We start from the raw sequence: 20,386 nt of genomic DNA, 5'->3' as shown, positions 1-20,386 counted from the left end.
TCTAAAGCACATTGTGGTATATGGCTCTGTGCTACTTGCAGCCCATGGCCAAGTACTGGAACCGCCACTGAATGGTCATTATTTATTCATCAATCACACTGTAGACAAAACCGATGCTTCTGAAGACGTCTTGTCAAGGTTCTGAGTCTTTTATTGAAAGAGAGCTCTGGTTGAAGCAAGGTGACGTCTGCGGGAATATCAAAACATATCAAAGAATGGCTTTTCAGGTAACTTGTCGTTCTTTCCAGGTGTACCTTTTGGAAATATTCTGGCATGTTGAATAAACCACGTGGGTATTGGATACTACAGGCTGTGTGTCAGCTTGGCTCAGTGGTACTGCTTTCACCTCCGAGTCAGAAGGTTGTGGGTTCAAGCCCCCAAGTCGGGATTTGGAATCACATAGTCTAAGCTGACACCCCAATGCAGTACAGGGGTGGTGTTGCATTGTCAGAGGTGCCATCGTTCAGATGAGGCGTTAAACCAATGTCCTATCTACCTGTTCAAATGGGTGTTAAAGTTCTCATGGCACTATTTGAAAAGAGGAATGTTTCCCCTGGTGTCTTGGCCAACAATCCCCCAAATAAAATTGGTCACTCACTCCATGGCTGTTTGTGGGACGCTGCTGTGCACAACTGGCTGTTGTGTTTCGCCCACAAAGTACACAGTCAATCCATTTTACAGTAAATCATGTGAAGCGCTTTGAGACATTTCAACGACATGGTAAGGCTCTATATCAAAGGCAAGAATTATTATTATTATTTTAATATTGTCCAGTGCAATCATCCTCTGTTGAGTTTGTGCCTCCTCGGGTTTATTGCTGCTACAATAAGGCCTCGTAGGCTATTGCTGAATAACTGAAATGATAACTGAGTGTATGGTCAGGTTCCAGATCGAGGAATGATCTGGAATCGAGAATGGCTGAAACACAGCGATGAGTTTAAAAAAAGCAAAAGCATGATGCGTTTAAAAAAAAATGTCCTTGGATGAAACAAAATGAAGTGTGATTGACCGGGATCATTTCCTACAGAAACGGTGCTCCCCTCTTGCTATATGGGAGGAGAACTCGTATCTGTCTTGGCTGCGGTACCCACATACGTTGCATTCGAATGGGTCTCGGAAACGGTGGCAGCCCATATGTATCGTAAACATCACGTAATCCAGGTACAGCACCCGGCAGTGGTCGCATTTGAAGACACGAACTTGCTCCCCCTCGTTGCTGATGACCTTGAAGGCCTCTTGACCTGGTTCCCGTGGCACTTTGACGAGATCAATGTTCCTCGGGTGCTCTCTCACGGAGGGCATCCCGTTTCTCACTCGAGGCACCACCATGTGACTCTGCAGGTAAGCTTGATGCTGACGTTCCTCGTGGTTGCTCTCTGTGTCAGTGGAGTCCTGGCAGCTGTTGCTGGGGGAAACGCCTCTGTCAGAGGGTTTTGTTCTCGAGAGGGAGCCGTGGTTCTCCAGTGCTACTTCCCGGATGCCGCCATTCGGGGTGTCCGAGCGGGTCAGTGCCAGTGGGTAAAGGCTGCTGATGACGGACACGGTCTCTGAAGTGGGCACGGGAGGCATGTGGATCAGGGGTCGCAGTGACTCGGCCCCCAGGTAGTTAATGGTACTGTTGATGGTCTGGTCTAAGTAGCGTGTCTGCATCAAGTCACCTTCCTTGCCATAGCACGGAGGGGAGTTGTACTGCACGTCGGGGTAGCTGAAGCAAAACTGCTTCTCACCTGTACGAAACAAAGCGAACAATTTAAGGCTCTGCAGGACACACTTGCTCTCAGCTGCAGCTCTCGGCTTGGCGAAGGGCACGGTTAGAATTTTAGTATTGGGCCATCAGGAGGAAAATCAGTCTGATCTGCATCTCAGACAGCAAACTGCAGCAGCACGCACACATACACAAGCAAAGGTGGAATCCCAGGTCTAAGTGAACATGCAACTGGGATGAAACAGAACACGGATGGAATATTCCTTAACGGAGGACATCTCAAAGTGCTTCACAGGATATACTGTAAAGTGGAGCGGTTCTATCTTTGTACAAACACACAGTAGCCAATTTGCACACAGCAATGTCCCACAAACAGCCATGAAGTGAGTGATCAATTTTATTGGGGATTGTTGGCCAGAGCACTGGGAGAAACTCTCTTCTCTTTTCGACTGATCTTTACCACTTTATCACCCGAACAGGCAGACAAAACCTTGGCTAACATCTCATCTGAAGGATGGCAGCTCTGACAATGCAGTGCTCCCTCCCCCCAGCTCTGAAGTGGAATGTCAGCATAGAAAATACACGTTCCTATGTGGAGTTTGAACTCCTAACCTTGTGAATCATAGGCGAGAGTGCTAAAAAATGAGCCAGATTGAAACCTTGGGCATTATGACGCATTGTTGTGCACAAATTGGCTTCAGTGTTCATCTACAAGATACAGTGACTGAACTTTATAGTAAATCCTGTTAAGTGAAAGGTGCTATGTCAAATGCAAGGATTATTGTTAGTATCAAACCTTTGTGTATTTCTAGTACAGGTGATGAAGAATTCTCTTTTTCACAAAACAAGACAGAACAAATAAAAAAATGATATTGCTGCATTCAGCTCCCTAAAACAAGGTGGGATATGAAACCGAAAATGTCACACATCTATCGCTAAGTAAAACACTTTTCTCGATCTCCGTCTATTGATAGGAGTTTCCTGTTCTTTCTCGTTAAGTGTGAAGTTTCTGAATTTCATGCACTGTGCTGTGCTCAGGAGGCTCATCGCTAAATCTAGCTGGCATATTCACACCATTTCACATTTGCTTATTGCAACCTCTAATCAACTGTGTTTTATTGTCTGTGGCACACAAAGTACTTAAAAGTAATTACAGTGCAAATTCAAAATTATTATTAAACTGTTTGGCAAATGTTGTCCATAGCTACACAAATATAATTTCTCAAACATTCTCTAAATGTGAGACAACATTCTCTATCACCATAGTTGCGATAGAGTCCACGAGAAGGTGTTTTCACATCGATAGTGTTAAGAGCGCACTGCATTGGAGTGTCAGCCTTGATTATTTTTGGGGGGTCGCTGGGTGTCTGACACACGCAGAAACCCATCACTGTGCTTAAGAGGATCCAAACCAAGCTGGGAATTCCAGGCATCCCACCTACACATGGAAATCCCGGAGATAGATTATTGAAATGGAAAGCGCGCTCTCTCCCTGGAGGGACACATCCTGCTTGCCTAATTCAGTAAAGTATTAGGCGCAGTTTGGCAAGAGCCAAGGCTTGGGGACCCCAGAGTGTGTGTTGGGATAACTGCCGGAGTCTAACTAGCTGAACCATCGATAGCATTGTCCGATGAGCCAGGCTGGCTGTGCTGTCATCAGCAGTGCCCTGACTACTGCAAACCTACTTGATTCAGGAACCGGATAATCAGTAGTTGGTCATTTGATATCCAGCAAACATAGGTGTGAGCCCTCACTAGGTGGATAGCAGGTATGAGGAACTTGCTCTGACCTTCCTGGAGGGTAACACAGCTCAGTAGGAAATATGCGAGAGCATTGCCACCACCTTCCTGCCCACAGGTCATCTTGCCCACATCCTTACCCATTGAGTGATAGTTCCACTAGTTGGAGGTGCCCGTTTCCTACTAAAAGCCTGTCTTTCACACACAGTATTAACAGCCTGGTTCCCACACCCAGTATCTATAGCTTGGCTCCTACACACCGTGTCTATAATTGTCAGTATATGTACTTTTTTATTTTCCCAACAGACCTGACACAATAGATAGCTAATGCACCTTTCTCGCATTTATATATTCTAAATGCCAAGAGATCCCTACCAGATGATAGGTATTGTTCAGGTTAAGGTCACTGGATATTTTTGACTTTCTCGTACTTGTTCAAAAAAATAACAGAGCTCAGCAACAGAGTGGCGGGAACAAAAATCATTTTGATGCAGATAAAACTAGTCGAGTATATTTATTTCGCAGTGAAAATCTGCTGGGATTAAAAACCCAACGAGAGAGGAAGACGTTAAAGAGACAAACGCAAACTAACAGGTCACGTTCTTCGGATGAATGGCAGTCATCTAGAAACCTGGGAAATGTTAATATGACACAATCAGAGGTGTCAGAGAAGATTCATTATTTTTAATATCGCTGCCGGTCTGAAAAGATAGCAGCTTTGACAAACAGGGCTGTTTGTTTTGCTGGCTGTGCCAGAATTAACTTCTTCACAAAAAGCTGCAAAGGAATAGTTCATTACCCAAATTCTGTGGGTTGAGTCCTGCATGCCTGAGTGCTCCCCGAACGTCAATTATACTGGGGAGGTAAATTCAGAACAAATCTACGCAAACTCTATTTCAATGAGCAAATAGCGAACCTGTGGAACAGGCTCCCTAGGGAGACGGTTGAAGGAGGAAGTGCTGATTCTCTCAAACAGACTAGATAGGTTTCTTTTAGGAAATAACATTATGGGACACAGTACATAGGAAGTTCGGGACATATGTGCATGTGAGCGCCAGGAAGATGGAAGGCGAACTAGATGGACCTTGGTCTTTTTTTTTGTCTAGCATTTCTTATGTTCTTATGTACTGGTTAATTTTTCATCATCTAACAAAGCAATATCGTAAAGAAAGAGGAACAAGCAAAGGAAGTAGCACTCACAGACATGGCCAAAAATCTCGAGAAAACCTACAATCTTTAAATACTGATTCGCTTCTCATCGTCCATCACTGATTTTCAATGGTTAAACGCCGCATTTTCAATTCAGCGAGAAACAATTATGTCAATTAGGTGCAATTAACGCTTCAAATATTTTTGTAGAAAAATTATAAAATTACCATCAAACACGTGTGAAATGTTTCTCTTTTACAATTTACACATGAATAAGAAAGATATGAATATGCTAGAGCGGGAAACGGGCAGGGAGGCGGTTAGAATAGTGTGTGTGTGTGTTGGGGGGGGTGGGAGGTGTGGAGATTGCGTGGAGTATAAATACTAGCAGGTTGGGCCAAATAGACAGCTTCAGTGCTGTAGATTCTACATAATTGTTGTTGACTTAAACTGAATCCCCAACACATTTAGAAAAATGCCAAATAGCCACATTAATAGAACACATGTCAGAGCACTCTGTGACCACAGAAATACAAGAAAAGCGTCTTAAAACAATTGATTTTCAGTTTCCTATGAGAGGCAGAGATGAAAGGTCTCGCTTGTCAAGTGCAGCAGAATTTACTCTCCGTACTTCATGAGAAGGTAGAATATTGCCCTTTTAACGCTTGGGTGGAACCGCTATTTGGACTAGTTTGTTTACTGCTATACCTTTTAACACAACCGTTATTGAAACTGAAGCTTGTGAAACCTTATCAAGATTTCTGAGTGAGCGAGTCGTGGACTTTGAAACAGTTGTATTGATCTTTAGATGCCGAACTTCCACAGTCTATACAGCGTTTACATTTTTAGTGGTTGCATTATTAATAAACAATAATAGCCCTCGCAATTAATACAGCGCCTGAAGACGTCGTCGAGGCGCCTCAAAGCGCTTCACAGGATTTACTATAAAGTGTTTTTGTTTAAAGTGCATTGATATACTTTACAATGCATACATTCTCTGCACATCTTCCCATATCAAAAAAATATGCTCATTCACTTCATGACTGTTTGTGGGACGCTGTTGTACACAGTCACTAACCTTTCCAGAATAATCTGTGAAGCGCAATAAACTGTTTCTATGCGATAACCCGTTAGATCAAAAGCAAGGATTATTATATACTTAGTATTGTTAGGTTCTTTCAGCACAGAAACATCCACACACACACCCCCCCCACCATACAGTAGTTAAAATGGCACCAGATTTCTTTCTGAATGGTGCAAAGCATTAGTCCCGCGAGCTTTAACTCCACACTGGTGAGTTAGCAGCGTTCAGTATTCTGTCAAGAGAACTGCAGTTGCACCAGAAAAGACATACATTGCAAAGTGGTTGTATTCACGTCGGTAAGCAAGCTGCAAGCATAGGGCGGGGAGGTGCGGGGGGGTGGGGGGGGTGGTGGGAGAGCAAATCCTCCAGTCTAACTTCACAGACAAGTGGGCGTCTGAGGCTAGGGTTAGTTGTAAATGACTAAAATAATGCGTCTTAAGTTCTTACCAATAAACTTCTGAGGCATTGAGCTTTTCCGTTTTGCAACGTTGCTAGCGAGCCTGTCCAAAACAAGAGCTCGTTCAGAACCCATCTCTGCCTTCAGCCTGTATTGTTGAGCCTCTTCGGTCTCTGGCAAAAGAGAAGAGAGAGAAAAAAAAAATCAACAGAATAACATGAGGTTTCACCTCGTAGCAGCCTCTCTGAAGCAGGTGGAGGAAGTCTGGAGGCCTGACGTAATGATTTGCCAGTTTTGGGGGCATGGCTGTGACCAGAGAACCATGGAGAGCGAGGCAGGGACCTTGTGGTCACCACAGTTTCGCTGAAGATATCAGCGTGCACTCATCTATGGAGGAAATAACAGACAAGGTACTGGGTTTTGTTGGCTTTTAATAGGGAGAAAGAAAGCTTTCATCAGCAGGCAGTTCTGAGATTCTGACTCACCCAGTAACGGACTCACAGTAAACTCCATGAAACTCTAAAATAAAAGTTCTTTTAAGCAGATGAAAACCACTGGCCATAATGAGAATGAGAGCATCAAAGGTAGCATTAAAGACGCGGAGTGCATATAACTTCTTCACCAAATTATATGCAAAGTAAATACGTTTAGTGCCCACACTCTTCAATTACATGCCACTAATCCAAAACGGTACAGTAATATCAATAACCGTGTTCATTCTTCTGAACTGTATACCTTCCCCAGAAAACATGGTGGACGATGGACTGGTTTTAATGCCTCCTGTGAAATAACTGAGCAAGTGCAGGACATCAAAGAAATTCTCTAGCCACTGGGAAAGGCTGTGTGGTGCACAGAAACCTCAGGTGTGACATTCAGCCTCACTGTTTGAAAAAAAAACAATTCGTGCAAATGAATTCCACCCAGTAGTGGAGCAGAGGGATAATGATGTGTGCTTTTGGAATTAAGGCACCGTTAATGTCCGCTGGATTCAAAGCCAGCTCCTGGAATAAAAGTTATGTGTCAAGGCTTCCTATCCCTCCAATGTAAAATAGGTTTTCAGCTTGGTTTAGGAGGCAGCTTCTGGATCAGAGGATTGAGTTCAAGTCCACCCCAGGATTCATAATAATCATAACATTCCTTACATTTGATAAGAGTGCCTTAACATGTCGTTGGGATGTCTCAAAGCGCTTCACAGCATACGATGTGAGCTCAAAGTCCTAACTTACACTCCAGTACATTGTCAGCAGTGACTTCCTTTCGAGTAAAATGTTATACTAAGGTCCTGTCGGCCTTTTCAGGTGGATGCTGAAGATCCTAAGAGGCAATATGAAAAGAGCCCTCCACCTCTCATTTTCTTTGAGGAAATTAACTGTAGCCAAAAATCTCACTTTAAAAAATACAGTCACTACATTTCCTGGTAAATCCTGTGAAGTGCTTTGCGACCCCCTCCTGATGTGAAAGGCGCTATGTCAAGTGCAAGGATTACAGGCCGATTGGATCAGAGAATAATTATTGTGCAGAGCTTTGCAATGTTTCACTGTTAAAAAGGCCCTATAAAAATGCAATTCTTTCGTACCTGACACGTGCAAATTCTACGGAATCCCACTGATTGGGGCAAAGAATTTGCATAAAATCGTACAGCACAAAAAGAGGTCATTCGGCCCATCGAGTCTGTGCCGTCTCTTTGAATAGAGCAGTTAATGTCAATCTCACTCCCCAGCCCTTTCCCCATAACTCTGCAAACTCGTTCTCCTCAAATACCCATCCACAGTGTTTTTAAAAGTAGTTATTGAATCGGCCTCGACCGCCCTTTCAGGCAATGCCTTCCAGATTCGAACAACTCGCTGCGTGGAAACATGTCTTCTCACCTCCCCTCGGCTTCTTTTAAGAGACTATTTTGAATTTGTGACCTCGAGTCACCGATACACCCACCAGTGGAAACATTTTTTCCCTTTTTAACCTATCAAATCCCCTCATGATTTTGAAGACCTCTATTAGGTCTCCTCGTAACCTTCTCTGCTCCAATGAGAATAATCCTCGCCTCTCTCGCCTTTCCTCATAATCAACGTCCCTCATTCCTGGTACCATCCTCGTAAATCTCCTCTGTACCTTTCCAATGCCTTAACATCCTTTCTGTAGTGTGGTGCCCAGAACTGGGCGCAGTATTCTAACTGAGGCCTAACCAGTGTTTTATATAGATTAATCATAACCTCCTGACTCTTGCACTCTATGCCCCTATTTATAAAGCCTAATATCCCATATGCCCTTTTTACAGCCTTATCTACCTGTCCTGCCACCTTCAAGGATTCATTTACCTGCACTCCCAGGTCTCTCACTTCTTTTACCCCCCCCACCCCACTTAAGATTGTATTACCCCCTATATTGCCGCCCCTCATTCTTTCTACAAAAATGCATTACTTTGCAATTCTCCACATTGAAACTCATCTGCCGTGTGTCGCCCATTTTACCATTCTGTCTATGTCTTCCTGCAGTCGGCTCCTATCCTTCTCACTGTTTACCCCCTCCCTAACTTTGTATCATCCTCAAACTTGGAAATGGTACTTGCTATACCCAAGTCCAGATCATTTATGTATATTAAGAAGAGCAGTGGTCCTAATACCGATCCCTGGGGACACCACTGTACACTTCCCTTCAGTCAGAAAAGTAGCCGTTCACCACAACTCTCTGCTTTCTGTCTCCCAGACAGTTCTGGATCCATGCCCTGAGCGAAGGGCACGGGCAGGTTGGTAGGGGGTTAGAAGGTCGCAGTGTTAGAGTGGGGCGAGGCCATGGAGGGCTTTGTAGGTGAGGGCCAGGATCTTGAACTGGATCCTCTGAAGGATAGGGAGCCAGTGGAGTCGGTCGAGAATAGGGGAGATGGGGTCACGGAGTTTGGTGCGGGAGAGGACATAGGCTGCAGAGTTCTGGATTATCTTCAGCCTGTGGAGCGAGGAGTTGGGAAGGCCGATAAGCAGTGCGTTTGCATAGTCGAGCCTGGAGGTGATGAAGGCATGAACAAGAGTTTCAGCGCCTGAGGGGTGAGATAGTGGTGAGAGTCGGATGATGTTATGGAGGTGAGGGAAGGCAGAGCGGGTCATGGCTTGAATGGGGGGGGGGGGGGGGGGAGGGTCGAACAAGACACCCAGGTTCCTGACTGGCTGGTGAGTTGTAGTGTACACCATGGAGGTTGATGCTACCAGAGCCCAAGGTGCTGAGGCGATGGCGTGAGCCAATCAGGAGCCTCAGTCTTGTTCACATTCAACTGTAGGAAATTTGCCCTCATCCAGGACTTGATGTCCAACAGACAGTCTGTCAGGACAGCAGTGGTCCTGGAGTTGAGGGTGGAGGCAGAAAGGTAGAGTTAGGTGTCATCCGCACACATGTGGAAGTTGACCCCATGTCCCGAAAACAGGGAACAGTGACATATTTCGTTCTGTGAGTGTTGGGGTTTCACAGGTAATTGTAACACTGTATTCAATAAGAATTGTTTCTCACATCAAGAGCCTCAATAACACACGACAAGATGATAATGTCCTCAGGACGTAGGTACACCCATTTTACCAATGAGCAGCGTGGGTGATCCAAGAAGGTGGCGACAGATACCGTGAGACTGAATCCGAGTATAATGGCTGGCAATGCAAGGTTGCTGAGACACAATTTATTTGGCACCTGGGGCCACCTGGGTAAGGTGATGGAGAAGGCCCCTGGTGTGGGAGCAAAAGATGCACCAAATTAACATGGCGAGACCCTGCTTGGTCATGGTGATAATAGTGATCTTTGCATCTGCTATAGCGCTTTATCACGCTTTCGAGACGTCTCAAGGCGCTTCACAGAATATACTGTCAAGTGAATTGACTGCATATTCTGCGGGCGAAACGCAGCAGCCAATCACGCACAGCAGCGTCCCACATAACACTCGTGGATTTTTCGAGTTACCGATTTTATTATGATGCAGATTTGAAAGCTCTGTGTCGCGCTGAAGGCCAGCAGATGGGCAGGAATTGTACAGGATAAAGCTGCTGACGTTACTACTGTGATATCTACACACACCACTCACTGCATGTCTTTCAACCAATGTGAGGCCACAGAAGTGATCAAACTGCATCATGTTTCCTTCTCACCGATGGCTCATTCGAACACAATGATTTGACATGTATTTACCTTAAAATCATCTGTTCCCGCACACTAGAATTTATTAATGAACTCGTTCTTTCGAAGGAATCTACGAGGAGCCATTGTAAAGAACAAAACTGTTCGTGATACAACACTGGTGCTTGCTTTTACTGCACACATAGGAGAGCAAACATTTTGATCATTTCACTTTGGGGTAAATGGTGCAAACACGAGCTCTAACCACCTCGGCCCAGTCGAAGTAAAGGAAAATGTTCATTTCCTGTCAAATATGTAATGTGGTCTGTTCGTGATAGAGGGATATGCACAGAGGTAGATTATTTTGCAATCACAACTGTCTATCTGATTAACAGCGATTATTATCAGAAGCTACTGGAGTGCTTAGATAATAATTACATAAAATAATGCATCTCTCTTTTTTACTCAAAAAACTCGTTCGATTTTGGATATTTTTACTAGCCAGAGTTTCAAACATAAATTGTTTGGGATATGCAGGACACAGGCTTACATTTATATAACGCATAAAAGAATGTCTCAAAGGTTTTGACTAATGTTGTGGTGAACACAAGGCAGGAAAGTAAGAGATTTAAAGATGTTGGGTAAGATAGGTTGAAGAGATTTTTATTTTTAGGAGTTTTTTTTTGAGGCCAGGGAGAGAAGTGACATGACAGGGGACAAGTGGCCGAATGGTTGACCTTAAAGACGAAAGTGTCAGGATGTGGGAAATTGGCAATAATAGGCCGGAGACATAAGAATGGAGGATTCAGATTGGAGTGTAGATATGGATAAGATTGCCTTGATAGGGTGAGGGCAAGATCATGGAAGGATTTGAAGATCAGGGACAGTGATCTCAAAATTGATCCACTGCGGTACTAGGAGCCAGGGGAGCTTGGGAGCTTTGGAGTCCTGTAGCTCAGTGGTTAGAGCACTCGCTTTGCAAGTGAGAGACCTGAGTTCAATTCCAGGCAGAGGACGAAACCTTGGGCAAGTTTCCTTACTCCACACAGAGCCTAATAATAATCTCTCCAAAACCAAAAACAATAATAAATTGGTCATTTTCAATCTATGACTGTTTGTGGGACATTGCTGTGCGCAATTGGCTGCCGCGTTCGCCCACAAATATGCAGTCAATTCACTTTACAGTGTGTTCTGTGAAGTGCTTTGGGACGTCCTCCCGACGTGAAAAGCGCTATATCAAATGCAAGGATTATTATTATTATTGGCAAAGGATGGGGCTCAATTGGTGCGCAGTGCAGAGAATCATACGTTATTTTTTCTATGTAAATTTGTTCTCTAAGGTTAACTTAGACGGTGTTGATGGAGATGGTTGCCGTGATAGGGCTGTTTCAAAACCTGTGTTCATCGACCTGTGCTCTCTCTCTCTCCTAAATGCCGTTAGCGAACTACCTCCTCCACCATCACACACTGCGATCCTAGTATTGTACAGCAGAAATCTCTCCCGAGTTAATCAATGGAACGAATCGATCGGCAACCCTTTCTTTTTCAATTCTATCACTGCTGGACAGTGTGGAGACTGAAAATCTCTATTGTAATTCCGGCCACTTTATAACGCGCAAAAAAAATAGCCATCTCACCTGGTTTGCAGAGGCCAGCAGTTTCCAGGTACCCGTGGCAACGGTCCTTGTGCTCCTCCAGTGAGCTGCGCTGTTTGTAACTTCGGCCACAGAACCCACACTTGTGGGGTTTATCAACTGTAGTGAGAGAGAGAGTGCAGACAGTCAGAGGTCTCGAGCTGAATAAAGAGTTAAAGAAGTGAGGAGTAATCAGATTTTTTTTTTTTTTTTGCAGTGCCTTATGACTTTCAAGCGTGTCAAAGTGCTTCATATACAATCACTGCCGAGTGTAGTGACTGTGTATTCGTAGGGAAACGTGGCAGTCATTTTGCACGCTGTTGGGTGAGGTCCCACAAGCGGCCATGAGATGAATCGTAGAATATTACAGAATATGGAAGGAGGCCATTCGGTCCATTGTGCCTCTGCCGGCTCTTTGGAAGAGCGACCCAATCAGTCCCACTCCCCCCACTCTTTCCCCACATCTGGAGGATTAATGGCCAGTTAACCTGGAGGATTGTCGGTCAAGGCATTGGGGAAGAGACTCTATTTTCATGAAGCTATACGCCTGTGTTTTCTTAACAGCTTCATATCATATGTTTCACTTGTTAGTCATGTTAAAAGTAAAAGCTTTCGATAATAAAAAGCGTAAAGTGCATTCAAGGGTAACATCACACGGAGAGAGTTGGCAGGATTTTCAGTACTAGCCGGGGACAGATGTCTTATTGAGAACCCTGAAAACAGCATCCGAGATAGTTTTTTCCACTCTCTCAATAGCCTTTGACCAGAGGTGGAACCTTTAGATGTCATTTGAGCAAGTTTTCACTCGCCGAGAAAACTGACCACAGAAGGAGCCTAATTTGCATATTTCTTCACAAATTTCTTCAAGAAATGAATAATTTTTAGAGCACTGCATACCTTTCAGCTTTCCATGTACAGAAATTCACTAGCCACACACTTTTCTTATTCCGTTACAAAACGTAGCAAATTAGACACCAAAAAGAGAAAGTCCAAATAATAATTTAACGCCATATCGCGTCGAACTGTCTTCTCTCTCTGTGTGAATAGTGATAGTCAACCACACCGACAACTTGCATTTACATAGCGCCCTTCGCACGGGGTGATGCCCTGAACACACCGAACACACAGATAGGCCTTCAGTTAACATCTCATCTGAAGATGTCACCTCCAACGACAGAGCCCTCCACTTGCCCTGCATTCAAGGGTCAGGCTCAAAGCTCCACACGGAGCCTACAACCTTCTGATTCCTAGACGGTTAGTGCAACCAACTGAGCCAGACTGGACATTCAAAACCAAAGCAGAACATTCTGTAAATATACAGCCTGTATACGGCTTCTGAGAGAGAGTATTGGTTGAATGTTTTGGGTGACATCTCAACATCTGTCAACACTGTTTGTGACTTATCTCAAACGTAACTTATCTTTTTCTTTCAACAACTCACACTTACTATGTTTTGTCCGCAAAATATACAGTCAATTCACTTTACAATATATCGTGTGAAGCGCTTTGAGACGTCTCGAAGACTTAAGGAGTTATATCAAATGCAAGGATTAGTATTATTACTTATGTGTTTCTACCCTGTTCCACTGCCCTCCGCCTTAGCTCAGCTAACACAGATCTGCTTCACGTTCCCCTAACTGTTAAGCCCCCAAATTTGGAAGGAATCTGGATGGCAGCTAGTGCTGCTGTCCAATGTGGTACACTGCTTCTCCCAAGTGTCTTGGAATTAAATCCAGGTACTTGTCAATGCCTAATCCTCTCTTTTCTCAGGGTTCATCTTATTGCCATCTCTTCTTACCAGTGATAACTCGTGAAGGACAGTAATGGGTAAGCACAGCTAGTTTCTCTCACGCTACATTCATGTACCAGAGACCCGGACAGGAATGCCACCCCCACCACCCACCCATACACCACCCGCAGCACCCCCGCCACCACACCCTCCCCACAGACACATGTATTTCACATCACTTGTTGAAAAGGAAGAGACTCTGTGTCCGCCAAATAAAATTGTTCATTCACTTCATGACCGTTTGTGGGATATTCCTGTGCAAATTGTCTACTTTGTTTGTCTACAAATATTCAGTCACTACACTTTACAATCAATCCTGTGAATCGCTTTGAGATGTCTGGATGACATGATAAGGGTCTATATCAGATGAAAGAATTATTATTATCAATGATGCCAGACGTGTACACTTGCATTTTCTCTCTTGTGATTTTGACCTCATTCTCCAGTCTCCATCATCGCAGAAGGGTTTGGTTCCTTTGTTGTGGTGTGTGCTTTTCCCTAATACTGCACCAGTTTGTATAACATCCTAGTTTAATACGTTAATCATATCACAGATTGACATGGGTCTACATGTAAAATCCCGGTATTCAAATAGTGAAGTTAACAGCCCTTGGAGTTAACAGTAGACAAATGTAGACAAAAGCTGCAGCCAACGTCCCACACACAGCCATAAACGCTAATAATTTTTCAATAAATTGGAGGACAAAAAGGAGAAAGTAACTGTTCTATTCAAATATAAAGTGATGGGATCTTTAATTTCCACCTAAGCAGGCAAATATGACCTCAGTTTAGTATTTCATCAAAAGGCAAGTCTTGACAATGCAACTGGGGAGCCCCCAATAGTGAATCAAGCTAGCACTCGAACTCAGCTCACAATATTGGGCTTAAATCCACAACATTCTGACTCACAGGCACGAGACAAGCTGACACGTAATGACCCAGTACCTAAGTTTTTAAATCTTTAACTTAATCATGGCCCTTCTCTGCCAGTAATCGGTCCACCTCCACCTCCATCAATTATTCCACTGCCAAAAGAACCTATGTGAACCTACGATGTTGATTGACGTGATTGACCCGCCGCCCGTTCCCTGCATCCCTGCTATGGGGAGAGGGTGGGGTGGTGGGAGGGTGTCCGTGTTATCAACACACGTTCATACTTCTAGCTGTGTATCTCACACACCGCTTGTACTTTAGGGAAACAAATTCATGGCTTTAATGGAACTCTTCAGTGACTGATCTGGATCGCTGTCACCGGTAGAAATTGTTTTCGAGATCAATCTGGACTCCGAAGGTTTGTTATAGTCGGAAACTGTCGATGGGGAGGAAAAAATGTTGTAGGGCTCGGAGAGATCAGCTCTAAGTCCTAGTGTTAGTTTCTTAGTCTGACTAAGACAGGGTGTTAGAAGTGAATGTTGCCTAGCCTGCACGTTTTTTATATATGGCTCTAGGCTGTGGTTTCACATTGTTTGTGTGAGCAAATAGGACTAAGATCTAACACTAAACACTGCCGATTTACTACACAGCTTTCCTTCAGTAGTATCAGAATGAAAAGGCCTGGCCTGGATGTAAATCAGCACGACCCGAGCCTTTTGTACCCATATTGAGGTTTCACATCTCCCTTGACAAGAATTGCAGTTATTGCGTTTACCACAAGATATACAGGGACACTGACCAATGATCAGTATTGTATCAGGTTCAATGAGTGGGTGGGTGGAGGGAGGGAGAGGAAGGGAGGAAGAATACGACTCAACCAATTAATCCGCAGAGCATTGCTTGCTGCTCCGAGATGAGGAATTTGCTGCTTCACTCTGAAATGTAATGGAAACGAATAAGTTGGGGGAAAAAAAAAGCTTATAGGGTGTAAGCACCAATGTTCTTCAAAGTTTTAAACAAGCACCTGCCTGGGCGAAACACAGAACGTTACAGCACGAAAACAAGCCACTCGCCTCCAACTAATCGGTGACAGTTTTTGTACTCTGCACGAATAATAATAAAAATAATCCTTATGTTTTGTAAAGCGCCATTCACGTCAGCAGGTTATCCCACAGCGCTTCACAGAATTTTACTGTGAAGTGTACTGATCTTGTATTTATAGGTGAAGCAGAAGCCGCCAGTGTGCGCACAGCAATGTCCCACAAACAGCCACTTTTTCATGATGACCAATTTTATTGTCGGGACTGCTGATCAGGACACTTCCTTCTCTTTGCAAATATGGAATCTTTGTCGTCCACCTGAACAGGCAGACAGAACTCGGTTTAATGCCTCATCCAAAGGACAGTGGCTCTGACAATGCAGCATACCCCAAGCATTGCACTCGGGTCACCTTAGACTATCTGACATCCAAGTCCCGATGTGGGGTTTGAACTCACAATCTCCTGACTCAGAGGTTAGAGCGTTACCAACTGAGCCTGGCTGGCATTCAACAACAACAAATTACATCTGTATAGTGCCTTTCACGTCAGGAGGACGTCCCATTCGTTGCTTATATGATTATGCCACTTGCGACACTCATTGTGCCCACTCACATTCCGTGCTGGAATTTACGTGGACTGAGACTGAAGCAAAACAGCAAAGCTAAATGCTGCAGCTCACACACAACACACCCACTAACAGTGCCTTCATTGTGAAGCCTTCTGCATGTCGGTGTGGGCACAAGTTAAACATGCTTACCTGTCTCTCATTGTACTACATTGAAAACTGGGGCAATAAAAAAAAAGGATTGGCTTCAAGACAAATGTCAGTGAAGCTTTCCTCTCTGTGAGTATCACATATGCCAGTGAGGGTTGGTGTGTTTGTGTGAAAGCAAGCGTGAAAGTGAATGTATATTTTCCCGTCTGTCAATGAGCATATCACAAGTCTGGATGAAGGCCCTTCAGCCCATTTAATCCCATCCTCCCATCAAGCTGTTTTTTAAACGAGTCCAACCTCCTGGTCTCAGCCACCCTTCCTCGTAATCTCCTCCAGTTATTAATTATCCTCTGGGTAAATACTGGCCTGATGCATCCAAGAGTAATTAAGATAAAAGAGTTTTTAAAAATGTGGTCACTTTAATCCATGACTGTTTGTGTTGCGTTGCTGTGCGCAATTGGCTGCTGCGTTTCGCCCACAAAATAAACAGTCAATTCACTTTACAGTATATTCCGTGAAGCCCTTTGAGACTTTTCGAAGACATAAGGCGCTATATCAAATGCAAAGATTATTATTATGAAATGTCTTTGTTTACTTTTTCAATCCCCTTCAAAATGTTAAAGATAAAGGTCTCATCTGAGATATCCCCTTTCAAGAATAAAGACGGCTGGAATGTTATCTCCTCGAAAAACACCTATTAGGTTGGTCAGACATAATTGACCCTTTTGCACCTTTGGGGTGGAAGAGCCAATGTGTGGGTTTATCTGGGAATGTGTGCGGACATGGTGTGAGGCGTAGATATCAGACAATATTCCACCACTGACATTATCTGTTGGTGTTGACATAAAGTCAGCTAATGATTTCTTGTCAAATCTCGAGCATCTCATACACATCAATTCTTCGGAGTTTCGCAACCAACTGCGCTCAACAAGGAGTGTCTGCAAACAATGGCACAAGTGTTGCAACATCAACAGACTTTTAGTTTAAGTGCTAAGAAAGCACATTCTAGTCAAAGCAATTTTGTGAACAGCGTAATTCTGACCCTCTTTTTACACAGCAAAGTGACAACACTAGCACCCAGTGGCTACTGTAGGTACTTCCCTTTAGAGAAATAGACGATTATAATAGTAGTAAACTTCCTTTAGGACAAGAGTAAAGACTAGGTGAAAAAACACAGGCAATCTTTGCAGGACACGCAAACCAAGAGAACGTTTGCTGATTCTTCTGTCGTGCTGGATTGACGGAGCAGCGGCAAGAATCCACGATTGCCGCAAGAAGAATCCATAATTGCTCTCCAGAAATTGATGGGAACCAATTCCGGCCTAAAATTTGTAGTTAATGGCAGAGTTTAGAGTGAAATGCTATAATCATGTGAAAAGTCTAGTGAAATTCCAAAGGCATTGACATCAGCCTCTGAATGTGTATGAAGCAATGGCTCTGCCTAGTAATGTACCCAGTTCACAGCCATCAAAAAGGGAAGAATATTACTGTATAAATGGGGGGAAGGTAACTTTGCACCATTTCTTTTGGGCTTTTCGATTTCCTTCCTACACTGCAAGGCACCCACACATTACAGTAGAGGCTGTCACACTGTAGGTGAGAATCTGAAACTTTCCACTGTGAAGTCGAGGTGCTACAGTCAATAATATTGCAATTAGAGATAAACAAATTGAAAAGCTGGCCACACTACTCACAAAGCTCACTTTGTTATTACTAAGAAGGATGATATGGTTGTAAAGTTTCATCAGAACGATATTTTATGCAGTCAACATGCTCCCCCTCAAGCAATCTCTTTCTGGATTGCCTTTCCTCAATGTGAATGTGTTTGAGCTCTATGCTGATCCTTTATTTCTCTCACTGCTGTACGCCAATAATGTGACTTTTATTAGTTTGCTCTGTTTCAGCCTAATATCAGAACAATATGTAGAAGCAATTATAAAGCCAACTACATTAAAAGAAAGATTAGTACAAAATGTATGTTAATTAAACCACTCTTTAATATTAACCCTTGCATTTGTAGCCCCTCATCACGTCACTGCACATCTCAAAACGCTTCACAGGATTTACTACAGAGTGAAGTGACTGTTTTCTTGGCAAAAAACAATTTGTACACATCAATGTCCCACAAACAGCCAGGAAATGAATGACCAATTTTATTTGGGGGGTATTCTTGGTTAGGACTTCATGACAAACTCTTTTCTCTATTCAAATAGTGCCATGGAATCTTTATCATACATCTCAGCAGGCAGCTGGGACCTTGGTTTAATGTCTCAAGGATGGCAACTTTTAACATTGCAGGTTCCCCAGCAATGAACTGGAGGCTCAGGAATGCAGCTAAGGAGCTGACAACTTGTTCCACCAACTTAGAGAGAAAAGGTAACTGGAGAACATGGCTAGGGCGAGTTAGGGTTCCTTGAGAAAGGTGGATGACAGCGGTGACAGCTGAGCAGATCTGTTCGATTCAGGACACAAAGAAATCCATCACCCACCTGCTTTTGGAGTTGGGAGACGAGAATACAACGAGCATGGGGAGGACGGGTGGAGGAGGTGATTACTGGTGGGGAGAAGGAGGCTAAGGTTCAATGGCCTCCTCGGAATAGAAGGATCATTTAGATACAACTTAAGTGGGCTGGACTCAGTTAGAGGGAAGATGTCACCAGAGGCGAGGCAGGTTTCAGCGAGACCGATAAAATGTCGATGTTTTGTCTGGGATGAGAGAGTGGACGGAGAGAGCACCCAGCAGAACTTACAAATTTAGACTTCTTTGAATAATCATTCTGTAGACACGAAAGTTATTTAACTAAGATTCCAACCTTACTTCCTTAGTGAAAGCCTGCATGCAAATCATGACCTTTCTCGCACTTCTTGGAAGCTGATCTGAAGCAATATTGAAATCTTTTGCATTGACAGTAAAAAGCGAGACCGATTGACTTACTGGAATGCGTGCGCAGGTGACCGCTCAGGGCATCTCGGCGTCGGCAGGCGTAGTTGCACAGGTGGCACTTAAAGGGCTTTTCACCGGTGTGGAGCTTTAGGTGGCGAAGTAGATTTCCCTTCTGAGTAAAAGACGCCCCACACTGATTGCAATGAAACGGACGCTCACCTGCAGAGGCAAGAGAGGCACGGTTACCGTCAGGTTAAAGCACAACCATTTATTGCTACTCAGTTACACACAACTGTGCCCCTAACCCTCTTTTTTTTTTCTTTTTTTTTTTGGAATCGGCTGTTGCGTTGCGCTACCCTTTCGCTGTTGCCAGAGCCCGGAGCAGGATCACGGGGTGCGTTAACATTAAAGCCACTCGTTTAAAAAGCGTGGCTGGCCGTAACTAATGCCAATAATCTCCATCATTCAATCATTATCCAAAGTTTCAATTGGAAACAGATTCAAAGAGGGCCTTCCATAGGAGTGGGAGGGAGAGAGGGGGTGTGGGTCAACCAGCTTTGATTCTTCTCCAGATAATGCCACCAGCATAATCTGTTGCTTTACATTATCTTCTAAGAGTGAGTAATGGCGCTCTGCAGATTTACTCATCAGTACGTAGATTTCATGTCAACCTTATAGCTAAATGATGGCATTATTGATTGATCAGACCAACCATATTGTCCATGAGCCAAAGCAAGTGTGAGCCTTGAACTCATCTTCAGTTAATCTCAAAGCTGAAACTAACCAGCACACTGCCTTGCTCTGTGACCTCGATCTAGTCGAGTTGGTTGAACGTACCTTGAGCAGTTTCACCCTGGGGACGAGTAGAAACGCTGCTGAGTAGAAGTGTGAACGCTACAACAGCGCAATATATCTTTGGCTTTGAAACTGAAGCAGCCAGACAGGGACTGAGTGATGGGGCCTTTTCTTAAACATGCAATTGTGTGGGAGGCTTGTTTTAGCTTTCTTTAACTGGCCTGCGATTGTCAGTTGGATTATTAAGAAAATGGATATCTGCAGAAAATTAATATCATTGCAAGTACGAAACTTAGGCTTCAGATGAACTTGAAGGCACTTATATTATCTCTGGCCAGGTATTTGCGAGATAGTGAGCACACTACCCACTGGTCAGGAATGCACAAAATACTGAGTCCAACTCCTACAGGTTGATTGCATAAGTGGTACCTGTTATGAGCATCTGTCCCATGGCTCAGTTGTGCATTGACACTAAGGTTCCCCAGCGCCTTG

The 20,386-nt window shown here is 43.9% G+C and overlaps 1 protein-coding gene across 6 annotated transcripts in view; it reads right to left on the bottom strand.

Moving 5' to 3' along the window:
- Positions 1-720: 720 nt before the first annotated feature.
- Positions 721-20,386, bottom strand: part of LOC103183784 (zinc finger protein Aiolos) — a 42,409-nt gene continuing 22,743 nt past the window's right edge. For 5 of the 6 annotated variants that reach the window (XM_042343326.1, XM_042343325.1, XM_042343322.1 and 2 more), the window contains 4 exons: positions 19,151-19,318; positions 11,802-11,918; positions 6,126-6,248; positions 721-1,727 (listed from right to left, as the gene is read on the bottom strand). In XM_042343326.1, the coding sequence (XP_042199260.1) occupies positions 1,015-1,727; positions 6,126-6,248; positions 11,802-11,918; positions 19,151-19,318 (1,121 nt within the window). In that variant the 3' untranslated portion in view covers positions 721-1,014. Of the gene's footprint in view, positions 1,728-6,125; positions 6,249-6,560; positions 6,864-11,801; positions 11,919-19,150; positions 19,319-20,386 lie in introns of those variants that run through there. The other variant, XM_007901440.2, reaches the window with a different exon arrangement.

This window comes from Callorhinchus milii, unplaced genomic scaffold (genome assembly GCF_018977255.1).
Source record: "Callorhinchus milii isolate IMCB2004 unplaced genomic scaffold, IMCB_Cmil_1.0 Scaffold23, whole genome shotgun sequence".
NCBI lineage: Eukaryota > Metazoa > Chordata > Chondrichthyes > Chimaeriformes > Callorhinchidae > Callorhinchus > Callorhinchus milii.
Note: the sequence above shows the minus strand (reverse complement) of the source record. Positions and strands in the feature narration are given on the sequence as shown.